This window comes from Amia ocellicauda, chromosome 7 (assembly GCF_036373705.1).
Source record: "Amia ocellicauda isolate fAmiCal2 chromosome 7, fAmiCal2.hap1, whole genome shotgun sequence".
In the NCBI taxonomy this organism is placed as follows: Eukaryota; Metazoa; Chordata; class Actinopteri; order Amiiformes; family Amiidae; genus Amia; species Amia ocellicauda.
Window position 1 is genome coordinate 11,235,326 of NC_089856.1, and position 17,337 is coordinate 11,252,662.

At 45.0% G+C, this 17,337-nt stretch overlaps 1 protein-coding gene across 1 annotated transcript; it reads left to right on the top strand.

Moving 5' to 3' along the window:
- The first annotated feature begins 626 nt into the window (after positions 1–626).
- Positions 627–17,329, top strand: LOC136752772 (leucine-rich repeat-containing protein 3). Its single transcript, XM_066708369.1, has 2 exons — positions 627–891; positions 13,758–17,329. Exon 2 carries the CDS (start codon positions 13,862–13,864, stop codon positions 14,633–14,635), a length of 774 nt encoding a protein of 257 aa, XP_066564466.1. The 5' UTR covers positions 627–891; positions 13,758–13,861; the 3' UTR covers positions 14,636–17,329.
- The last annotated feature ends 8 nt before the right edge of the window (positions 17,330–17,337 follow it).

Here is a 17,337-nt window from a genome sequence, read left to right on the forward strand (position 1 = left end):
ACAATAATCTTACTTTTTAACAACTTTGCGAATAAAGACAAGATCGAGTGCATTCAAATCTTCTAAATATTTGTAGGCATGCCTAAAATGATAATTTATTGTTTTACCGTCTATATGACAAAGGCCTTGATTGTGGCTGCTCCTTTTTGTGCCTTGTGTTTTGCAGCGTATAGTCTTTAGGGCAAGGCTACTCATGCACAGAGCACTAGCTACGCTAATCACAAATAGCGGCATGACCAGGTCTTGGAAAACAACGAGCTGTTTGGTCTACAATACGTCAATCCAAGTGAAAACAAGTCTTGCTGACGAGCATCTCGGCGGCGCGGAGCCCCAGCCTGAACTGTCAAACACCAGCGCCTGTCCTGTTAAATCAGAGCTCACCGGGAGAACTCACTCTGCAGACAAACAGGGGGCAAGACGAATCAAACAGGCTATGGGGGGTGTCCATACTGACTTTTGCCGGAGTTTCTTTTGGAAAACGTTCAAGAAATCGTTATTTTATGTGCGCGAAACGCGAAAACAAGGTGGGGATCATGAAGGATTTAGCGGTGTTTTGGGGAAACGTAATTTCAAAAGAAAGGGACACCCCCCCTGGGCCTTTGCAGGGAATGGACTCGCCGTGATGTGTTGTTCGAAATGTACAGCTACCTGTCCGCAGTCTGTGTTGCTGGGCCGGGACTTGAGTGACTGTAGTGTATAAACTTTCACAGAGGATTGCTCAAGATAACTTCAAACAAAACCGAGAAAAGGTCCACACCGAAAAAATCTAACTTAATTGAATGTAAGGTTGTTTTTTTATACACAAGGTTATTTACCTTTAAGCGACCGCACCAGTATTTCTTATATTCTCTTCACTTTCGCCGGATGCCGGTCGAGCACAGTGTCGCAACAGTAAGTACAAATATTAAATCATTAGTGCATATTTTCACATTAGTTTTCTATGGAGATTGTGACTTTCATTTGTGCGGTGAAGTTATGTCAGATACATGTATCAATTCTGGACTCAAATGTAGCAGTATTGTAGCGCTTGTAAGATAGGAACCGCAGGCATGTGTAACTGAATAGTTGTTATTCTGTCAGATTTATCAAATAATTTGCAATACCCGTTTTATTCCAGTCGGCTCCTTCTCGATAAAACCTTATACTCGTCTATACTTTATGATGTATTTATTGGCAGACTAATTAATTAATTCATATGTATAATTATATAGGCTATACACTCACACTCTACTGATGTGGAAATGTTTGAGATTTTGCAGCCCTGCCGAAAAAGTGCATTGGCCATGATGGTTTTAAGCTTTAGATGTGATGCTTGTGTGATGCGTGCATTAAGACACGCTGCTTGAAGCTCAAGAGCCCTGAACTGAAATGAAGTATCGATCTCCACTCCAGGCTGCCCTAATCTGCAATCATTTCCAAGCGCGTTTTGGGTGCAGACCTGATACGACTCCATCTAGAATGACAGCTGTTCACCCAGATTAGCCCATTTATTCCGGAATGATTAGTTACCTTTTGGGGGGCTCTTTAGTCGCAACGGGTAAGGTGTGTGATACATATAACTAATACTAATAAACTACCCCCCCCCCCACACACACACACACACACACACACACACACCAGTTAATATCAACATACAACTTCAGGATGTACTTTTTCTACACGTTGTGTTAAAACGGATTCACTCTCCCAGTGGCGTGAGAAAGCTCTAGACTGCAGACGTCTTTGTCTTTTTTTATATATAAGTATAGACGAGTTTAACGATGAAACAGACATTTTGATTGGTCTATTTATAGTTAAGAAGACTCGTCAAGTGTGGACACCCCGCGCTGGGTCGCTTGCACTAAATAACACCATACCGAAGTCATTTTATTACAATATTAGTAGTAGTAGTACTACTAGTAGTAGCAGTGATAGTTTATGTTGTCCTTGCTAAGAGTATGCTACGTGCAAAACTGCAAGCAGTGGTATGCGCAGCCCCTGCCCGGTCTCTGACAACGCACCTGAAAATGTCTGCAAGGACGCTGTAACCCGGCGTGACAGTCCGAGTGACGGCGCTGAATATCGGAGCAGAGGGGCCTGTGGCCCCGAGAGCACCTGTGGGCAGCGCGACGTGGGTCACCGGCGGCCGCTAGATACCCCCCGCCCCGACAGCATCCCGCACATGACCGGATCAGACCGGAGGGGACCCGGCTTGTTCGAGAGAATGGGAGGCGGGCGGAGCGGAGTCGCCGTGTGCATAATAATACACCGAGCCGCGGGTAGTAATGCGGATAGTGGAGAGACCTGCTTAAATGTCAGCATAGGATTAACATTCATGTTATTGCTTCTGATGATAATCATTATATTTTACAAGATCTGCAATCAGTAACTGTTTGTAAAAAACATAATGCTTTTTAAAAGAAGAAAACAAAACGGGCACACTTGCTTTTATTCCTTTTGTTGATTTTAAAAGCACATTGTGTGTTTTAAACTACCTCCTGTGCTGGAGAGAGAACTTGAGCAAGTGAATCACAACGTCTTAAAGGGAGGAGGTTAAACAGGTTTGCAGTGATGTGTGTGTGTATGTATATATAGAATCGGTATGTGGTAAACAACATGTTCATCACTGATGCAGTTTGCTTTAATACTCAAGTGGTTTAACCTCCTAGATACTATCTGCCTGTCATCTTTCCTGCATCACTCGGATCTTCTCTGGTGGAAATCCAAGCTTTAGAAGCAAGGCAGGCTTGCGTGTGTTCGTGTTGTTGATTTTCTCATCGGGGTTATGTTGCCCAGCTACTTTGATTAGAGAGAGTGGCGGGGAGGCACCGCTTCGGATTTTTTCAAAATCCCATAGCTTTAATAAGGACCTAGGAATGAAAACTGACAGACAGGGCAAGGAAGAGAGAGGGAGAGGGAGACTGAGAAACAAAGCACTGCAGTAAGTCTGATTCAATTACAACAGTATGCTGGATGAACCACGCACACACACGCACACACAACAGCCTGACTTTCCAGAATGTTTCTTTAAAGTTCTTCAAGGTCTACCTCCCACTCTATCCTATACTCAGTGTACCCTTACCTCCCCAGTTTGGGACCCATCTCCCAACAGTGGGGCGCTGAGTGTTTAGTGCATCCATACAGCACTGCATGAGCACAGCCTGTTGATGTGACATGGGTCTCTGCCCTGCTCACCAGCACAGAGAGTGTGACTGACCCAGCTCTCGGCCTTGAAGTGTTCAGCGGAGGTTGCAGTAACGTCCTGTGCAAAGCAGGGGGGTGGGAAACCAAGAAGGGGATGCTCTTTAAGTGGAAAACATAAAATACAAACACACACAAAGTATTAAAACAGACTTGTCTGGAACCTTAATGTGGAATGTGTTCATTTGTTCTAACCGTCTGAACCCCTTGTGTGAGTTTCTACAGAGTTCAGTAGGGGAAATTATGTCTGGAAAAATCTTCATATAAGAGGTTTTGCCGAGTCAAGATAATTGTCTGGTATATTTAATTAACCTACTGCGCTGCTTCAGCATCTGAAATGTAATGCTGTTCAAGAGGTGATTCAGCAATGGTTTCTTGTTTGGCTGCTGCTGACTCATACCTGTGTCCTAGAAGCAGTAGCCATATGCTTAGCTTGTGTCATGTTTGACTGTCTGCACTTCCATCAACTCTTGCTCCAGATTAGAGATTGGGCTTTTCCATTATTGTGGTGGTGTTTGAGCATGTTTTGTGCTTGGTGTTGAGTCAAAAGTGTGTCTTGAGTGTGATAGACAGTGGGCAGCTGCAACAGCAATCGTTTCTGGAGTTTCTTTCCACGTGGGTCTCTGAACTTTCTCCAGTCCCCTCTCGTGCATATGGGAGCTCCTCGAAGCTCATGCACAACCAGCATACAGTTCCTTCCTGCAGCCAATGAACACTTTTAACTAACTGCCTCACTGATTCACTAAGACTGCTGTGTTGTCTGAAAGGCACTTCTACCAGGAGAACAGCATCCAAGCCCGTCTTGGCACCAGTCTGGAATGGCAGTGCTGTCAGCCCTCAGGCCTGGCCCTGTGTTCTGTCTCGGGGCTTTCTGGTACAGCAGAAGAAGGCAATGCTGCCCCGGTTACACTCTGATTTCAATCAATAAAACCGCTTTCCTTTCACCTCTTCCCTCCAGCCTTGAGATCATACAGCTTTCTTTCTCTCTCTCTCTGTCACATTCTGGGCTGTTAAGACTCAAGTGCTGCTCCCTTCTCCTTTCCTTGCTTTCAGGTCCTCTGTTTGTAATACAAAGCTGTATATCAATAAATAAATATATTTTTCAAGTGTAAGACTGATATGGGACTTCAGTTTTCCCCCATCATCTCTCAAGTAGGCTTCTATAGCAAAGCATGAGTATTCTCTCTCTGTACCTCTCAGCACACTGTTATATATATGATATTATAGATCTTGATAGATTGCTCTCCCCAATACCCTGAAAGTCTTTGATATTACCTCCATGGATCGGAGATGCAGTAGAACGAATCTAATGTATCCTCCACTCTGGCTCCTGCCCAGCAGTACATTCAACACCAAACTTCTCTGTGGATTCATCACTGGCTTTGAAATCCTTGCAAATAAATATCTGGGGACATTCTGCTAGGAGCTACAAGGGGGAATAGGTTCTGTGTGGAAGTAGCGATTCCCAGTGGTGTTGAGAGCGCATTTATTTCTGGCACTCTTGTGTGAGGTGGTAGTTTGGCTGTATTTCGGCATTGAGAAATGATGAGGAGTGATGATGTGTAAACACATTTCCCCTGATCACACTGTCATTCGCCTTTTCTGACTGCTGCACAATAACGTTGTGTGCACGTTTCGTAGGTCCACTCTGGAGTTTGTCTAAAACAGCACAGTTTTGTTATATTGTACACAGAGATACGGTATATTTAGTTGATTGTTTCTCTTTAACTGACAAAATAAACTTGTCATTCACTGTGTTGAATGGTGTTTCATAAATGTAATTTGAGATTTTATTTTCCAATCATTTCTCAACATGCCCCGAAGTCTACACAATTTGCTAAGACAACACATTTTATTATTCAAAGTTCACGTTACTACAATATTGCTACAATGCTACTTGGTTAGCTGGGCTGTTTGTGTGTGGAGTTGGCTTTCGTGACTCTTCGCACTTCACCAGGACGGCATTCAAATCTCAGTTTCCTATAGACCAGGGAGTGAGGCTGGTGTGGGATGCACTCGCCAGCTTGCAAACGAAGGACAAATCCCCCCTTCCTTCACCCACTCTTCATTTAGAGACCTATTGCAATCCCCATGTTACAGACACAGCAGGGTGAGTCCAATCCCAGACCCTCCCATTCATTTCACTGCAGAGCTGTCGCCCAGTCAGATCCCTATTTGTGAGGCCAAGTTAATTATCCATTCAGCAAGACTGTCTCCAAGCAGACTGGTGGTGCCAAAAGTCAACCACAGAACAGATTGGACTGTATTAACTAGCCTACCCCCTGCAAGTGCAGTATTTATTACTATTATTGTTATGATTATGTCTCGGAGTGCTTTATTCTGTTATTACCCTCCGTTGAAGAGCCCAAGGTCGGTTTAAATTGGTTTTCCTTGTGCTTCCATTCCAGCCATCCTGGATACATAATATGACAGTGGGAGGTATATTGCAGATATTATAAAGCTAATCTGATTTGAAATGACACTGAAAATAAACAACAATAAAAAACGTCAGACGCTTTTTCTTTACTTGTTTTAAAGCCCATGGCTTTCGATCCCAGGGTGGCACGTCTCTCTAGGGAGTTACTAGGCCAGTGCAATGCTGTTGGTGACCCGAGTTCAGGGCAACAAGCTTAATCTCGCACACAATTAATGCATGCAAGATAAAAGGAGGAAAGCCTGATGGTCCGGTCTGCTGCTAAATGGGACTGTAATACCGTGTGCTGTAATATTAATGACTGTTCCCTTTCTGGGTCGTCTTTGGGATAATACTCTCTTTTGATAGTGCTCAGCTTAATGTCTGAGGCTGAGAGCGTGCCACTGTGTGCCAGAGAGACAGTCAGTCTGCAGGCAGCAGGGTGGCAGTCCTATGCCCTGCAGAAGCATTCATCTACAGATTTGGATGATCTTTTTTGAGCTTCTTTTCTGTATGTAGTTTCCTCCAGATATATTCATACTCTTATTGAAGTCTAACTAAAATGTTTTAGCAAGAGAAAGCAGGTGTTCAATTTTTTTTGCCATGCTCATAAATCAAAATGTATGAAAGCTTATAACCAACAATATTCTAAGGATCGATAGCACACATGTCAGAAAGTGTGTCTATTTAGGCACCTCCTTCACCTGTGCGTAACACTGCATTGCCCTCAGAGCTGTTGTATTTAAATAACCAGCACTTGAACTCCAGCTGACCTTTCTCCTTCTTGCATAAACGCAAAACTGTTTGTGAGATTTAGCCCTTGGTGGCGACTAAAATTAGAAAACCATGCGTGTTCATTTATCCAATGCAAAGACTGGAGTCCCTGCATTGGTGCTCTCTAGAGATGCCAATCAGCTCACAGTAATCAACTGTGGGAGAGCCTCAGCATGTTTTCAGCATCTTTAACTTCAACAAGGAAGGACAGTGATAGGTCTGAGCATGTGTGTGTGTGTGTGTGTGTGTGTGTGTCTGTCTGTCTGTCTGTCAGCTTGGGTTTCAGTGGTTGTGTGTGTGTGCCTGTGTCCACCTGTATTTGTGTGAGCCGTCATGTGTGATTGTGTGTTACTCTGGATATGCGACTGAGTGTGTGTGTCTGTTTTAGCTAACAAGCTTCTGAAATATTCCCCGGCTCCTGGTTTCTTTGCACATGTCGCTTAATTTCCTCCCCGAGCGCCCCTGGGGGGTGGTCACAGCCACTTAAAACGGACTCGCTTCACTGAGCCAGGAAGAACAGTTGAGGAGATTCGGGGCCTGCTCATTCTGGCGAAGCTCGGCCCTGCTGAACTGACATGAGCTCAGTCACTTCATCTGTGGTGCAAGGATGGGGGGGATAATGGAACTGGATTCCTAAGAGGAACACAAGAAACACTGGGAAACAACCAGACAACATGATAATGAGTGGAGAAAACTGCAATCCGCTCCTTTGAAAGAGCTTCTCCAAAAAATCAAACAAATTAGTTTCTGCATGAAAGCTTTAATCATACAAGGAGTTGAATAGCTATCACACAGTACACAGTCATCTTGAGGTGCCGTTAGTTTTCCTTAAGCCTTTCATTGGTTGGAATAATCTAGAGATGAGAGATTTATGTTTTGGGAAGAGTTTTTTTTTTCCCATGACAGTTGCCAATGGGTAGTTTTTTTCCAACACAGACGTGCGTTAGTCCCTGTTCATAGGCTGCATTACTCTGCTGTTTTTCAGCCCTATTTTTGGTAGCTTTGCATTACATCTCATTCCCTCCAATGCACTCAATATGGCTGCTGAGAGAATTCCAGTGTTGTCTTTGAGTTTGTTAAAGAAACACTGCTACATGGGCCTCTAGACCAAATTAAATATTTGACCCCATCTTGCTTTTTCTGTAGTAGTAGTCCAAGAAGAAGCAGTGGAAAGTGGTTCTGACAAAACACTGAACTGCCACAGGGCTCAGGACTGTAAGTTTCAAAGCAGCCTGTCTATTCATTCTTCCTCTCTCAGGAGAAATAAACACACAGGATGCAAGTCTATCCCTAGCAGCGACTCATGTGATGCCAGAAGAGTTTTTCCAATTGCAAAACCAACAGTTCCCTATAAGGACTCAGAACAGGGAGGGGGTGCAAGGAAGCAGGTGTTCCTCTATAAACTAATCAACATCGCTCTTTTCTGTTCATTAACTCAGTCCGCGGCTATTGCTGATGAGTTATTTTCTAATTAGCGATCTCGAACATTAGCGGTCGGCAGTAGTGGGGGCACTGGAGTGTGGCACTCGCCCCCAGATGAGTGACGGATCGTTAATCTCAGCTTGCCATTGGTAGAAAAAAAGAAGCCTTTTATAAAAGGAAAAAAGCGAGAATAATAATTGTAATACAGTGCCAAGGGGAGCCTGGTTATCGTACTCGGCTGCTGTATCACTCGAGCTCCCTCGGCTTTGGTGGCTGAAGACGCAATCGGAGTAAAACGACTCCCAGGCAGACCCGATTTGCCGGATTGCCACAAGCTGAAAGATAATTCCCCTCTTTCCCAGGGGAGGCGGTTCAATTCTGAGCACAAGGGGAGACCACTCTGGGGTTGTAACACCTCGCCTTTGAAACACACTGGAAAAAAACTGGAAGAAGGTAATTCCATTCCGTGATCGAGCAGCAAAAGCAGGAAAAGCTGTATAGACGCTAATTAGCTTGTGATAGACCCCAGTGCTCAAACTATTATCATCATCATCATCATCATTCTTTCTTGGCAGACACTCAGTTGTCACCCAAGAACATATGTGCATTTCAAGGAACATAGGGAGCAAAGTATACAGCATACAACAGTATACAGCTTCAGTCCTTGTAGGAGTCAAATGAACTAAAAGCAAGTAGAAAATAGTGTGTGGTTTTGTTTAGGTGTTCAGTGGTCCTGGTAAGAGCATAAAACGAGGTGATGGTTATGTCAGTGTTGCACGCAGTGGACAAATAATTACAGTTAAGAGTTCGGACAGGAAACAATATTGAGGAGAGATTTATACTGCTGTGTAGGCCTGTATGCAATCTAATTGGCTTCCTCTTCTCTGGATTTCTGGTTTCCTGCCATCCTCCCATGTCACTCAAACCATTATGTGAGTTTGACATTTTAAATTATTTGTTTATCACAAAAAAAGAAGAAATGTTGAAATAGAGGGAGAATGTAAATTCACTCTGTTCACTATGATTTTAGGAGGCAGTACGCCGTAATGGCTCGTGACGTTCTCCAAGGCCAGTCTGGGTTTTGTAAACACCATCCATCACAATTGGCGCTAATTATTTTATAAGTTGCCCAACCTTTTGAAAGATGTACAGAGGAATACTGAGCTGTAGAAAGAGACATATGATCTTCTGCGAGATTGCCACTGTGGGAAATGTCGTGTGAAAACGGAACACCTCCATGGGACCATTAAGCAGTAACCTTATGGATCATCGTGACTATTTACTGATCCTATCAGCTTTGATCCATGTGCCAAACTGACACGCCTAATCTCTGCTACATTGCAGTACAGATGGGAGGAAGGCTGACCCAGATTTTGCAGCCATTTGTATCCTCCGTTACGTGTAGATCCAGTCAATCTGAGTACAGCCACTCGTGTGGTAAAGCGGGTGTATGTCCAGCTGTCGAAGGAGTTACAGGCTTAATGAGACGCCTCGGATACACAGAACAGAGATGGGTGAACACATTTGGGGGGGATAAAAGAAACGAATTCTCCCCTCATTAGCAGCCTGCAGGCCTTTCTCCTTGTTCTTTGTCTTGATAGGGCTGTGAGGTCATTGTGAGACATGCTGCTATTGACATTTGAAGAATTTATGGTCTGCCTTTGTAATGGTACTGTGGCTTGCCTCCTAATGTATCGATTTCTGTGTATGTGTGTTTGCTCCCTTTCTGTCTTTATTCCCATTTTTTCCTTTTTGTCTTTTGCTCTGATCACCTCGGCAGACAGTCCCCGCAGAGTTCACAGAGGCAGAGAGATGTGAAATTAAATCAACAAAACGACGACGCTAAAAAACATTTGCTTGTGTTGAGATCTAAAAAAGGGCTCATCTGAGATATCGGCCGCGGTAGGAAGTTGAGGCGGAAGTTAAAAGACCGGGGAGGAGAGCGTGTCAGGACCGTGAAGTCGTGCACAGTGACAAGACAAGACGCATTGATTCTGTGTTACTGTGCACGGTCAAAAGCTAATTAAGTGCCATGCATTCCAACACAGTTCAATAGTGTTGTTTTCCGATTGTCGTTCATCACGGCCTTGTTTTTCTTGGCATGTTTACATGCTTCTTTCACGTTCCATTGCTTTTGATCTTTCCTGATATTCTGGGCTTTTTTCTGCTCAGGTTATTCGTGCTTTCTAAACTGAATATAATGCTCTAAGCTGATAATGACAAAGGTAACTGGGTTGGAATAAAAGAGTCCCGTTGCATAGCATACAAACTACACTGATGAGGCAATAAAAGCAAAATTATTTTAAAATGGTTTGAAATCCCCAGCAGTCTGCCTGCCACACTGATGGACTTCCTAAAAACACTTATTTGCAATCAGTTTTTTTTTTTTTTTGTCCCCATATTTTATGGACTGTTAAACTGTGGTAAATAACAATGCACACATATCACTTTCCATCGTGGAAATTATACACTGTGCTCCTTTCAATATGAATTACAGATCCATTAAACACTAAAATTGCACCGTAAATGAATATGCATTATATGGTATGAGTAAGGTGATCCATAACACAGCAGGCGCAATTGTGTGTAACAGTTACTTAATTAAACCAGGTTTTATTTTTTTCAGGATGATTAAATTGTACTTTGAAATCCCCAGCTACCTATATGGGCTTAATTAAGTGTTTTTCACACAGGAGTTATTTCCCTTGAATTGGACTCAATATTAGGAACTTGTATCCTAGCAAGGTGGCTGTTAAGAGTCAGCATGAGTGAGGAAATCTGATTTCAGAGTCCCAGTCTCAGACTAATGGAGACAGGTTGCAATGGTCTGTGTGTGTGTGTCAAGGGAAGAGACAGGGTGATATTTTACAATAAATCAAGTCTGGTTTCATGATTCACACCATATTGCAAGTGCTTTAGTAACCACTCTCAAATGTAGCCACCATTTTTGTTTTGGGCGGCCACGACAGCCTTCAAAGCTTCCTGGCCAGGCTGGGTTTTGTAAACACCATAAATTGCAATGTGTGCAAATTATTTTGTAAGTATTACAATACAGTTCAGGTAGAACTGAACCACAGACCATATTCATTTGCTGATCGCTTTGTTTACATCTCGTGCTCCTGTAGCTCGACAAACGTCATCTCACAATTTAACAGTCTGGCATTGTTTGGTACCGGTAGATTGTTGGAAACTGAACAAAACTAGAATGGATACCAGATTCATTTTCCAGAAAATAACCCTGAACAAAATAGAGACAATCTCAGCCGCCTGCTGCTCAGAAAGGCAGAACGAACATTTCAGCACCAGTGGGAATCGCAGTGTCTTGTGTTTCTGCAGCCAATCTTAAACTGTTAATAGGTTCAGTAAAGGCTTGTACTACATGTCTGTAGTATTAAATGTTTTAAAATATAATGGTTTATACTTCATTCTTAAATTAGAGCTTATGTGTAATGGGAATTTAAATTAGGAGAAAATGTTGACCTACGCTCACCTAAAGGATTATTAGGAACACCATACTAATACTGTGTTTGACCCCCTTTCGCCTTCAGAACTGCCTTAATTCTACGTGGCATTGATTCAACAAGGTGCTGAAAGCATTCTTTAGAAATGTTGGCCCATGTTGATAGGATAGCATCTTGCAGTTGATGGAGATTCGTGGGATGCACATCCAGGGCACGAAGCTCCCGTTCCACCACATCCCAAAGATGCTCTATTGGGTTGAGATCTGGTGACTGTGGGGGCCAGTTTAGTACAGTGAACTCATTGTCATGTTCAAGAAACCAATTTGAAATTATTCGACCTTTGTGACATGGTGCATTATCCTGCTGGAAGTAGCCATCAGAGGATGGGTACATGGTGGTCATAAAGGGATGGACATGGTCTGAAACAATGCTCAGGTAGGCCGTGGCATTTAAACGATGCCCAATTGGCACTAAGGGGCCTAAAGTGTGCCAAGAAAACATCCCCCACACCATTACACCACCACCACCAGCCTGCACAGTGGTAACAAGGCATGATGGATCCATGTTCTCATTCTGTTTACGCCAAATTCTGACTCTACCATCTGAATGTCTCAACAGAAATCGAGACTCATCAGACCAGGCAACATTTTTCCAGTCTTCAACTGTCCAATTTTGGTGAGCTTGTGCAAATTGTAGCCTCTTTTTCCTATTTGTAGTGGAGATGAGTGGTACCCGGTGGGGTCTTCTGCTGTTGTAGCCCATCCGCCTCAAGGTTGTACGTGTTGTGGCTTCACAAATGCTTTGCTGCATACCTCGGTTGTAACGAGTGGTTATTTCAGTCAAAGTTGCTCTTCTATCAGCTTGAATCAGTCGGCCCATTCTCCTCTGACCTCTAGCATCAACAAGGCATTTTCGCCCACAGGACTGCCGCATACTGGATGTTTTTCCCTTTTCACACCATTCTTTGTAAACCCTAGAAATGGTTGTGCGTGAAAATCCCAGTAACTGAGCAGATTGTGAAATACTCAGACCGGCCCGTCTGGCACCAACAACCATGCCACGCTCAAAATTGCTTAAATCACCTTTCTTTCCCATTCAGACATTCAGTTTGGAGTTCAGGAGATTGTCTTGACCAGGACCACACCCCTAAATGCATTGAAGCAACTGCCATGTGATTGGTTGGTTAGATAATTGCATTAATGAGAAATTGAACAGGTGTTCCTAATAATCCTTTAGGTGAGTGTATGTTCATACTTGTAAAGTACAGTATAAGTAATTTTGGACTTATTTGCTGTTATTTTTTTCCCATTATTATTTGGACCCTGGTTATCTAAACAAGATTTTAAATTTATTTCGGAATAGTATTAGAGAAGAAAATAGTATAAATTACAGTGATTTGAATGTGTAGCCTATATGTTTGTTTTTTTATTATTTGTTTTTCCTTGCGTTAATAAAGTATGAAAAAAAGTCTGAGGCCAAGAAGAGATATATTTAGTGAGAAGCCCAGCTCTGGCCTTAATTACCTGCTGCAATGCCTTAGATGGATGGCCTATGTCTTCTACCAAATGAGCAAGACTGACCGACTGGCATCCCTCTCGGATGTGAACTTCCTGCCATTCCAGTGCATCCCAGACATGTTTTAGAGGATCGCTGTCCTCTCCTGGAGCCCACTGCGTTTCCCCTCCCAGCCTTGTGCTGCGCTGGCTTGTGCTGTCACAAGATGTTCGAACCCTTTGCCATTGCATTCGGCTGTACTCCAAAATGCCACCGTTCATACTGGTAGCCACGGCGCTCTTCCCAAAATCCACTGCACTGGCCTGCACAGCTGTATGAGTATTAGCAGTTAAACGCATGGTGTGTATTTAGACAGCTTCACAATTAACTGGTAAATCCATGTAATGAAAGGAAATGGTGTGAAAGCACGCTTGTTTTGGCTTAAGAGTTGTTGTTTTTTCCTTTCAAGTTGGGCAGCTACCATTGTGTAATCTGCAGCGTTATCTCCAAGTCTCCATCTGTGAGTGTGTGTGTTTTTTTTTTTTTTTTTAAATACTGAAGCATAAAACAAAGCAACTATTCCAGCAATGGTAATGTTATTTCACCATCACTTTTTTTTGTTTTTGTTTTTATGTCCTCTTAAAATTCTGCTGTGGTCAAGATAACTTGTGTGTTTCTGCACAATAAGCTGGAGTCAGTCATACTGGCAGCTTAAACAAACTGAGAAAACCAGCCCTTTGATTGTCCAGTGAACAGGAAGCATTTGATTCCAGATAGTTCTGACTGGCAGCTCTTTATCGGATTTAGCCTGCTGTGCCTTTGCTAAGAAAACCAAATGAAAAACAATAAAGGTGTTAATTAATACAACATTAAAAAATAAAGTGTCTTGGGAGATGGAATTCAGCCTGAATGTGTTCTATCCTTGCAGGTCCAAGAGAAAAGTGTGGTATAAATGGGTGATTTACTCATGCCACTGTAACACACTTCCTCCGTTTCTGTTTTCCTCGGCACAGGTCTGCTGATTGGATTCCGGATGGGAGCCGTTTCATAACTCAACCCTCCTCGTCCTCCCCTCCTTCCCCTGTCCTGTGCGGGTGGCGCCGGCTATGTTGAGGAGATGGGCGGCAGCCGGCGCACACGATGGCTGTCGGGGCGGCTGCGCTGGGCGGTGCTGGTGCTGTGGCTGTGCGGACAGGGGGCACTGCTGTGCCCCGAGGGCTGCCAGTGCGCCTGGGAGAGCGGCACAGTGCGCTGCGCCAATGCGGGGCTGCGGGAGGTGCCGGCGGGCATCCCCAGGGACACAGTCACCCTGCACCTGGAGGGCAACCAGATCAGCGCCATCCCAGATGGGGCTTTCCAGGACCTGCCCCGGCTACGTGATCTGTACCTCTCCCACAACCGCATCGAGAGTCTCTCCCCCGGCGCCTTCCGCCACCTGAGCCCCGAGCTCCAGCTGCTGGACCTATCCGACAACCGCCTGCGCCAGGCCAACCGCGAGGACTTTGGCCCCACGCGCGCCAAGACCCGGCTCTACCACAACCCCTGGCACTGCACCTGCGCCCTCCAGGAGCTGATGGAGACACTGAACCTGGAGGCGGAGACGGTGAACGGCATAGTGTGCGAGAGCTCGGCCCGCGGCGGGGAGCATGCCGGACAGCCCCTGGTCAAGCTGCTGGACGCCGGCGTGAACTTCTGCAGCCTCCAGCGCAAGACCACCGACGTGGCCATGCTGGTCACCATGTTCGCCTGGTTCACCATGGTCATCGCCTACGTGGTCTACTACGTGCGGCAGAACCAGGCCGAGGCCCGGCGCCACATGGAGTACCTCAAGAGCCTGCCCAGCCCCCACAAGACCCCCACTGAGACTGATACTCTCAGCACCGGCTTCTGAAGGACCCCCCCCCCCACTCCTTTCCCTTCCTCCCTGACTTTCTGCGCTCGCTGTCGGATCTTCACAGTGCCCTCCTCCCGGACAGTGAGTCAACCAGCCCTGGTTGAATGAGTCGACCGTCGGAGTCCCCAAGGTCAAATTCCCCTTCCTCCCTCTCCCTCTCCCCCTGCTGCCTCCTCTTCCTGAGGGGATGTGATTGTATGTCTCGTATTCTTGACACCACCTGCAGGCGAGCAGGCAAGCATGCGACTCCAGCAGGTCCAGCGGCCTGGAGAGTGCCCTGGTTTCCACCATGGGGCTCAAACCACCCCTGTCGTTTTCCAACATCCCCCCCGGTGACTCAAAAGGGCGGCTGCAGGTTCTTGATGGGACTGGGGACTTTCTCTGAACTGACTTTGGGCATGTTATGATGCCGTGTGCTGTCTGGTTGGCAGACACAGTCCTGCACCACTTAGTTGTTGAACAAATGTAACAAAAGGGGGGGGAAAAAAAGAAAAAAATAATAATAAGCACAACAGAGTGTTTTCTTTCAAAAGCCCGCAGACCTTTGTTTTCCTCCGCTGTTGTCGAGGGCAGACCCAGCAGCCGGTTGCTGGGTGAGTGTCGTGTGGCAGCCGCAGTGTGTGCGCAGGCGTGTGCTCCTCAGGGTCGCAATGCGTTTCTAGCACAGGTCCACGGTTGGCAGTGTGAGTTTGCATTGGTGTTGCACAAATAAGTCTGAGGCCTTATATAGTCCAGAAATACTTGATGGTACCTTGGCACCACTTGCTTTGCAGTGACTCGAAGGCAGTCATATGAAGTCCAAGGCAGTAACCTGCAATACATTTTAAAGGTGGACACCCCATGCATAGAGATCTCCCCTTCAGACAGTCCCCACTGGGAGCCGTGTGTCACTGCAGGTAGCACTGCCCTCCCCTTATCTGTGCAGTACCCAGCAGGCTGCCCAGCTGCTCAGACTTGTACTCATCAGTTGTCAAGAGAGGATCAAGTCGGTTGGCATGGCATCAAGTCGGGAGCCGTGTGAGGCGCGCTGGGGTATATAAGCCCGCCCCCGGTGGTGGGTGATCTGCTTTTTAGAGCTTCGTTAGGACGCTTAGTAGAAACGGCTGCAGCCTTCCAAATCCTTCATAGGGGTTGCTACTGAAGCGGTGGGGTTGGGGGTGATACACTACCTAGCCTGAGGAAATTAGGTCAATTAATGGCTCCCGTGAACTAAACCGATTTTTGTCCACTTCCTGCACCACTTGCAACCTGGCATCCCGATCCATTACCTTTTCCAGCCTGTTGTGTCGGGTCAGAGCATGGCAGCAGCTACACAATCTGATTGGTCCACAGCTCGTTGAATGCTAGTTCAACCTGTCTCAGGTTATGGCTATCGGCGTATATATTTGGAAGCTTCCCTCCCAAACGTCTCAAGGTGTCGTGCGTGAGGCCCGAGCGTTGCGTGTGACAATTTGAACCGACAGCTGCTTTCAAAGAGGCGAGGAAGCCGTCAGCACTGTCTACAGGAGAGAAGAGCTGTTCATTTACACAGCGTAAATGGTCTGCAGCTAATCTCCTGCATGGTACAGTGTTTTGCAGTAGGACAAAATTTGCCTCCATTTTCTTTTTTTTATGTGACTATGTGAAGTTGCAAATCCAGCATAGGTGAGAAAAAGGGAAATTCATGTGTTTTTGTTTAGCGCTCCTGCTAATTTAACTGTAGAAAGAAAATTAATTGGTACAGTTGGAACTGATGACATAATTTTGTGACTGTAGTTCATTTTACTTTACAGTGACAATACTCTGTTTGTGTGCGAGAGGTGAACGTGACCCGGTTTAGATAGTCCCGTATAATGGACCAGTGAGCCATATAGGTATCCATACAGGCTTTACCCTGCATAAAATGCCAACAGGGGCGAAGGTGCTTTAGACGAGCCCAGTACCTATTAGCAACAGCCTTCACACCCACCCTGATTTTATACCTGCCAGGCACTTTTATCTCTCAGCTACTCTAATAGCATCTGTGACCCCGTTGCCCCGACCAGTCTCAAGTCCTAGTCCAGTGGTATAGTATGGTTTGATAGACCTGGCTGATGTATAATTGTGTTAGTAACGAGCACAGTCCCCCGATGTACTGTTGGAGTCGTTTATGTAACCACAACTGTCTTGTTTTCCACCATCTTCCTTCCACTCTTTATGGTTGTGTGTGCTTTCCAAACTGCAGCTTTCATTATCCTTCTGCCGTTCCACCCCTTCACTGTACTAGTATAATGGGAACAGGGGCTACGAACTCTATGGGCAGTGTATAGTCCTTTAACGTCAATGTTGAGCTTGACATGGACTTGTTTAACTGGTCGTCATTATAAGGGAGAGTTTGGAATAATAATAAAAAATAAAAATAAATCCCAACCTGCTGTAGACGGATTGTGCTGTGGTTTGAAGGAACCGTGTAGAAGACTGTTTATCTGTCCAAATGTTTTCTAGAACATGCTGCTGAAAATGATGGGATCACTGTGTATATTTCTCCTTCTAAGCCCTTTACAGTTTTTTGTTTTGTTTGTTTTGAAAATCAGTGTATGAAATCGCTTTCCAAAGATCTGATTACAACTTCTTAGGAACGAAGTGTATATATTTTTTTCTCTCTCTCTCACACTGAAGACAGAGTGTGTTGGTTTCAATTGCAAAATGACAAATAAATGCGTTTTCCAGAAATGTGCTTT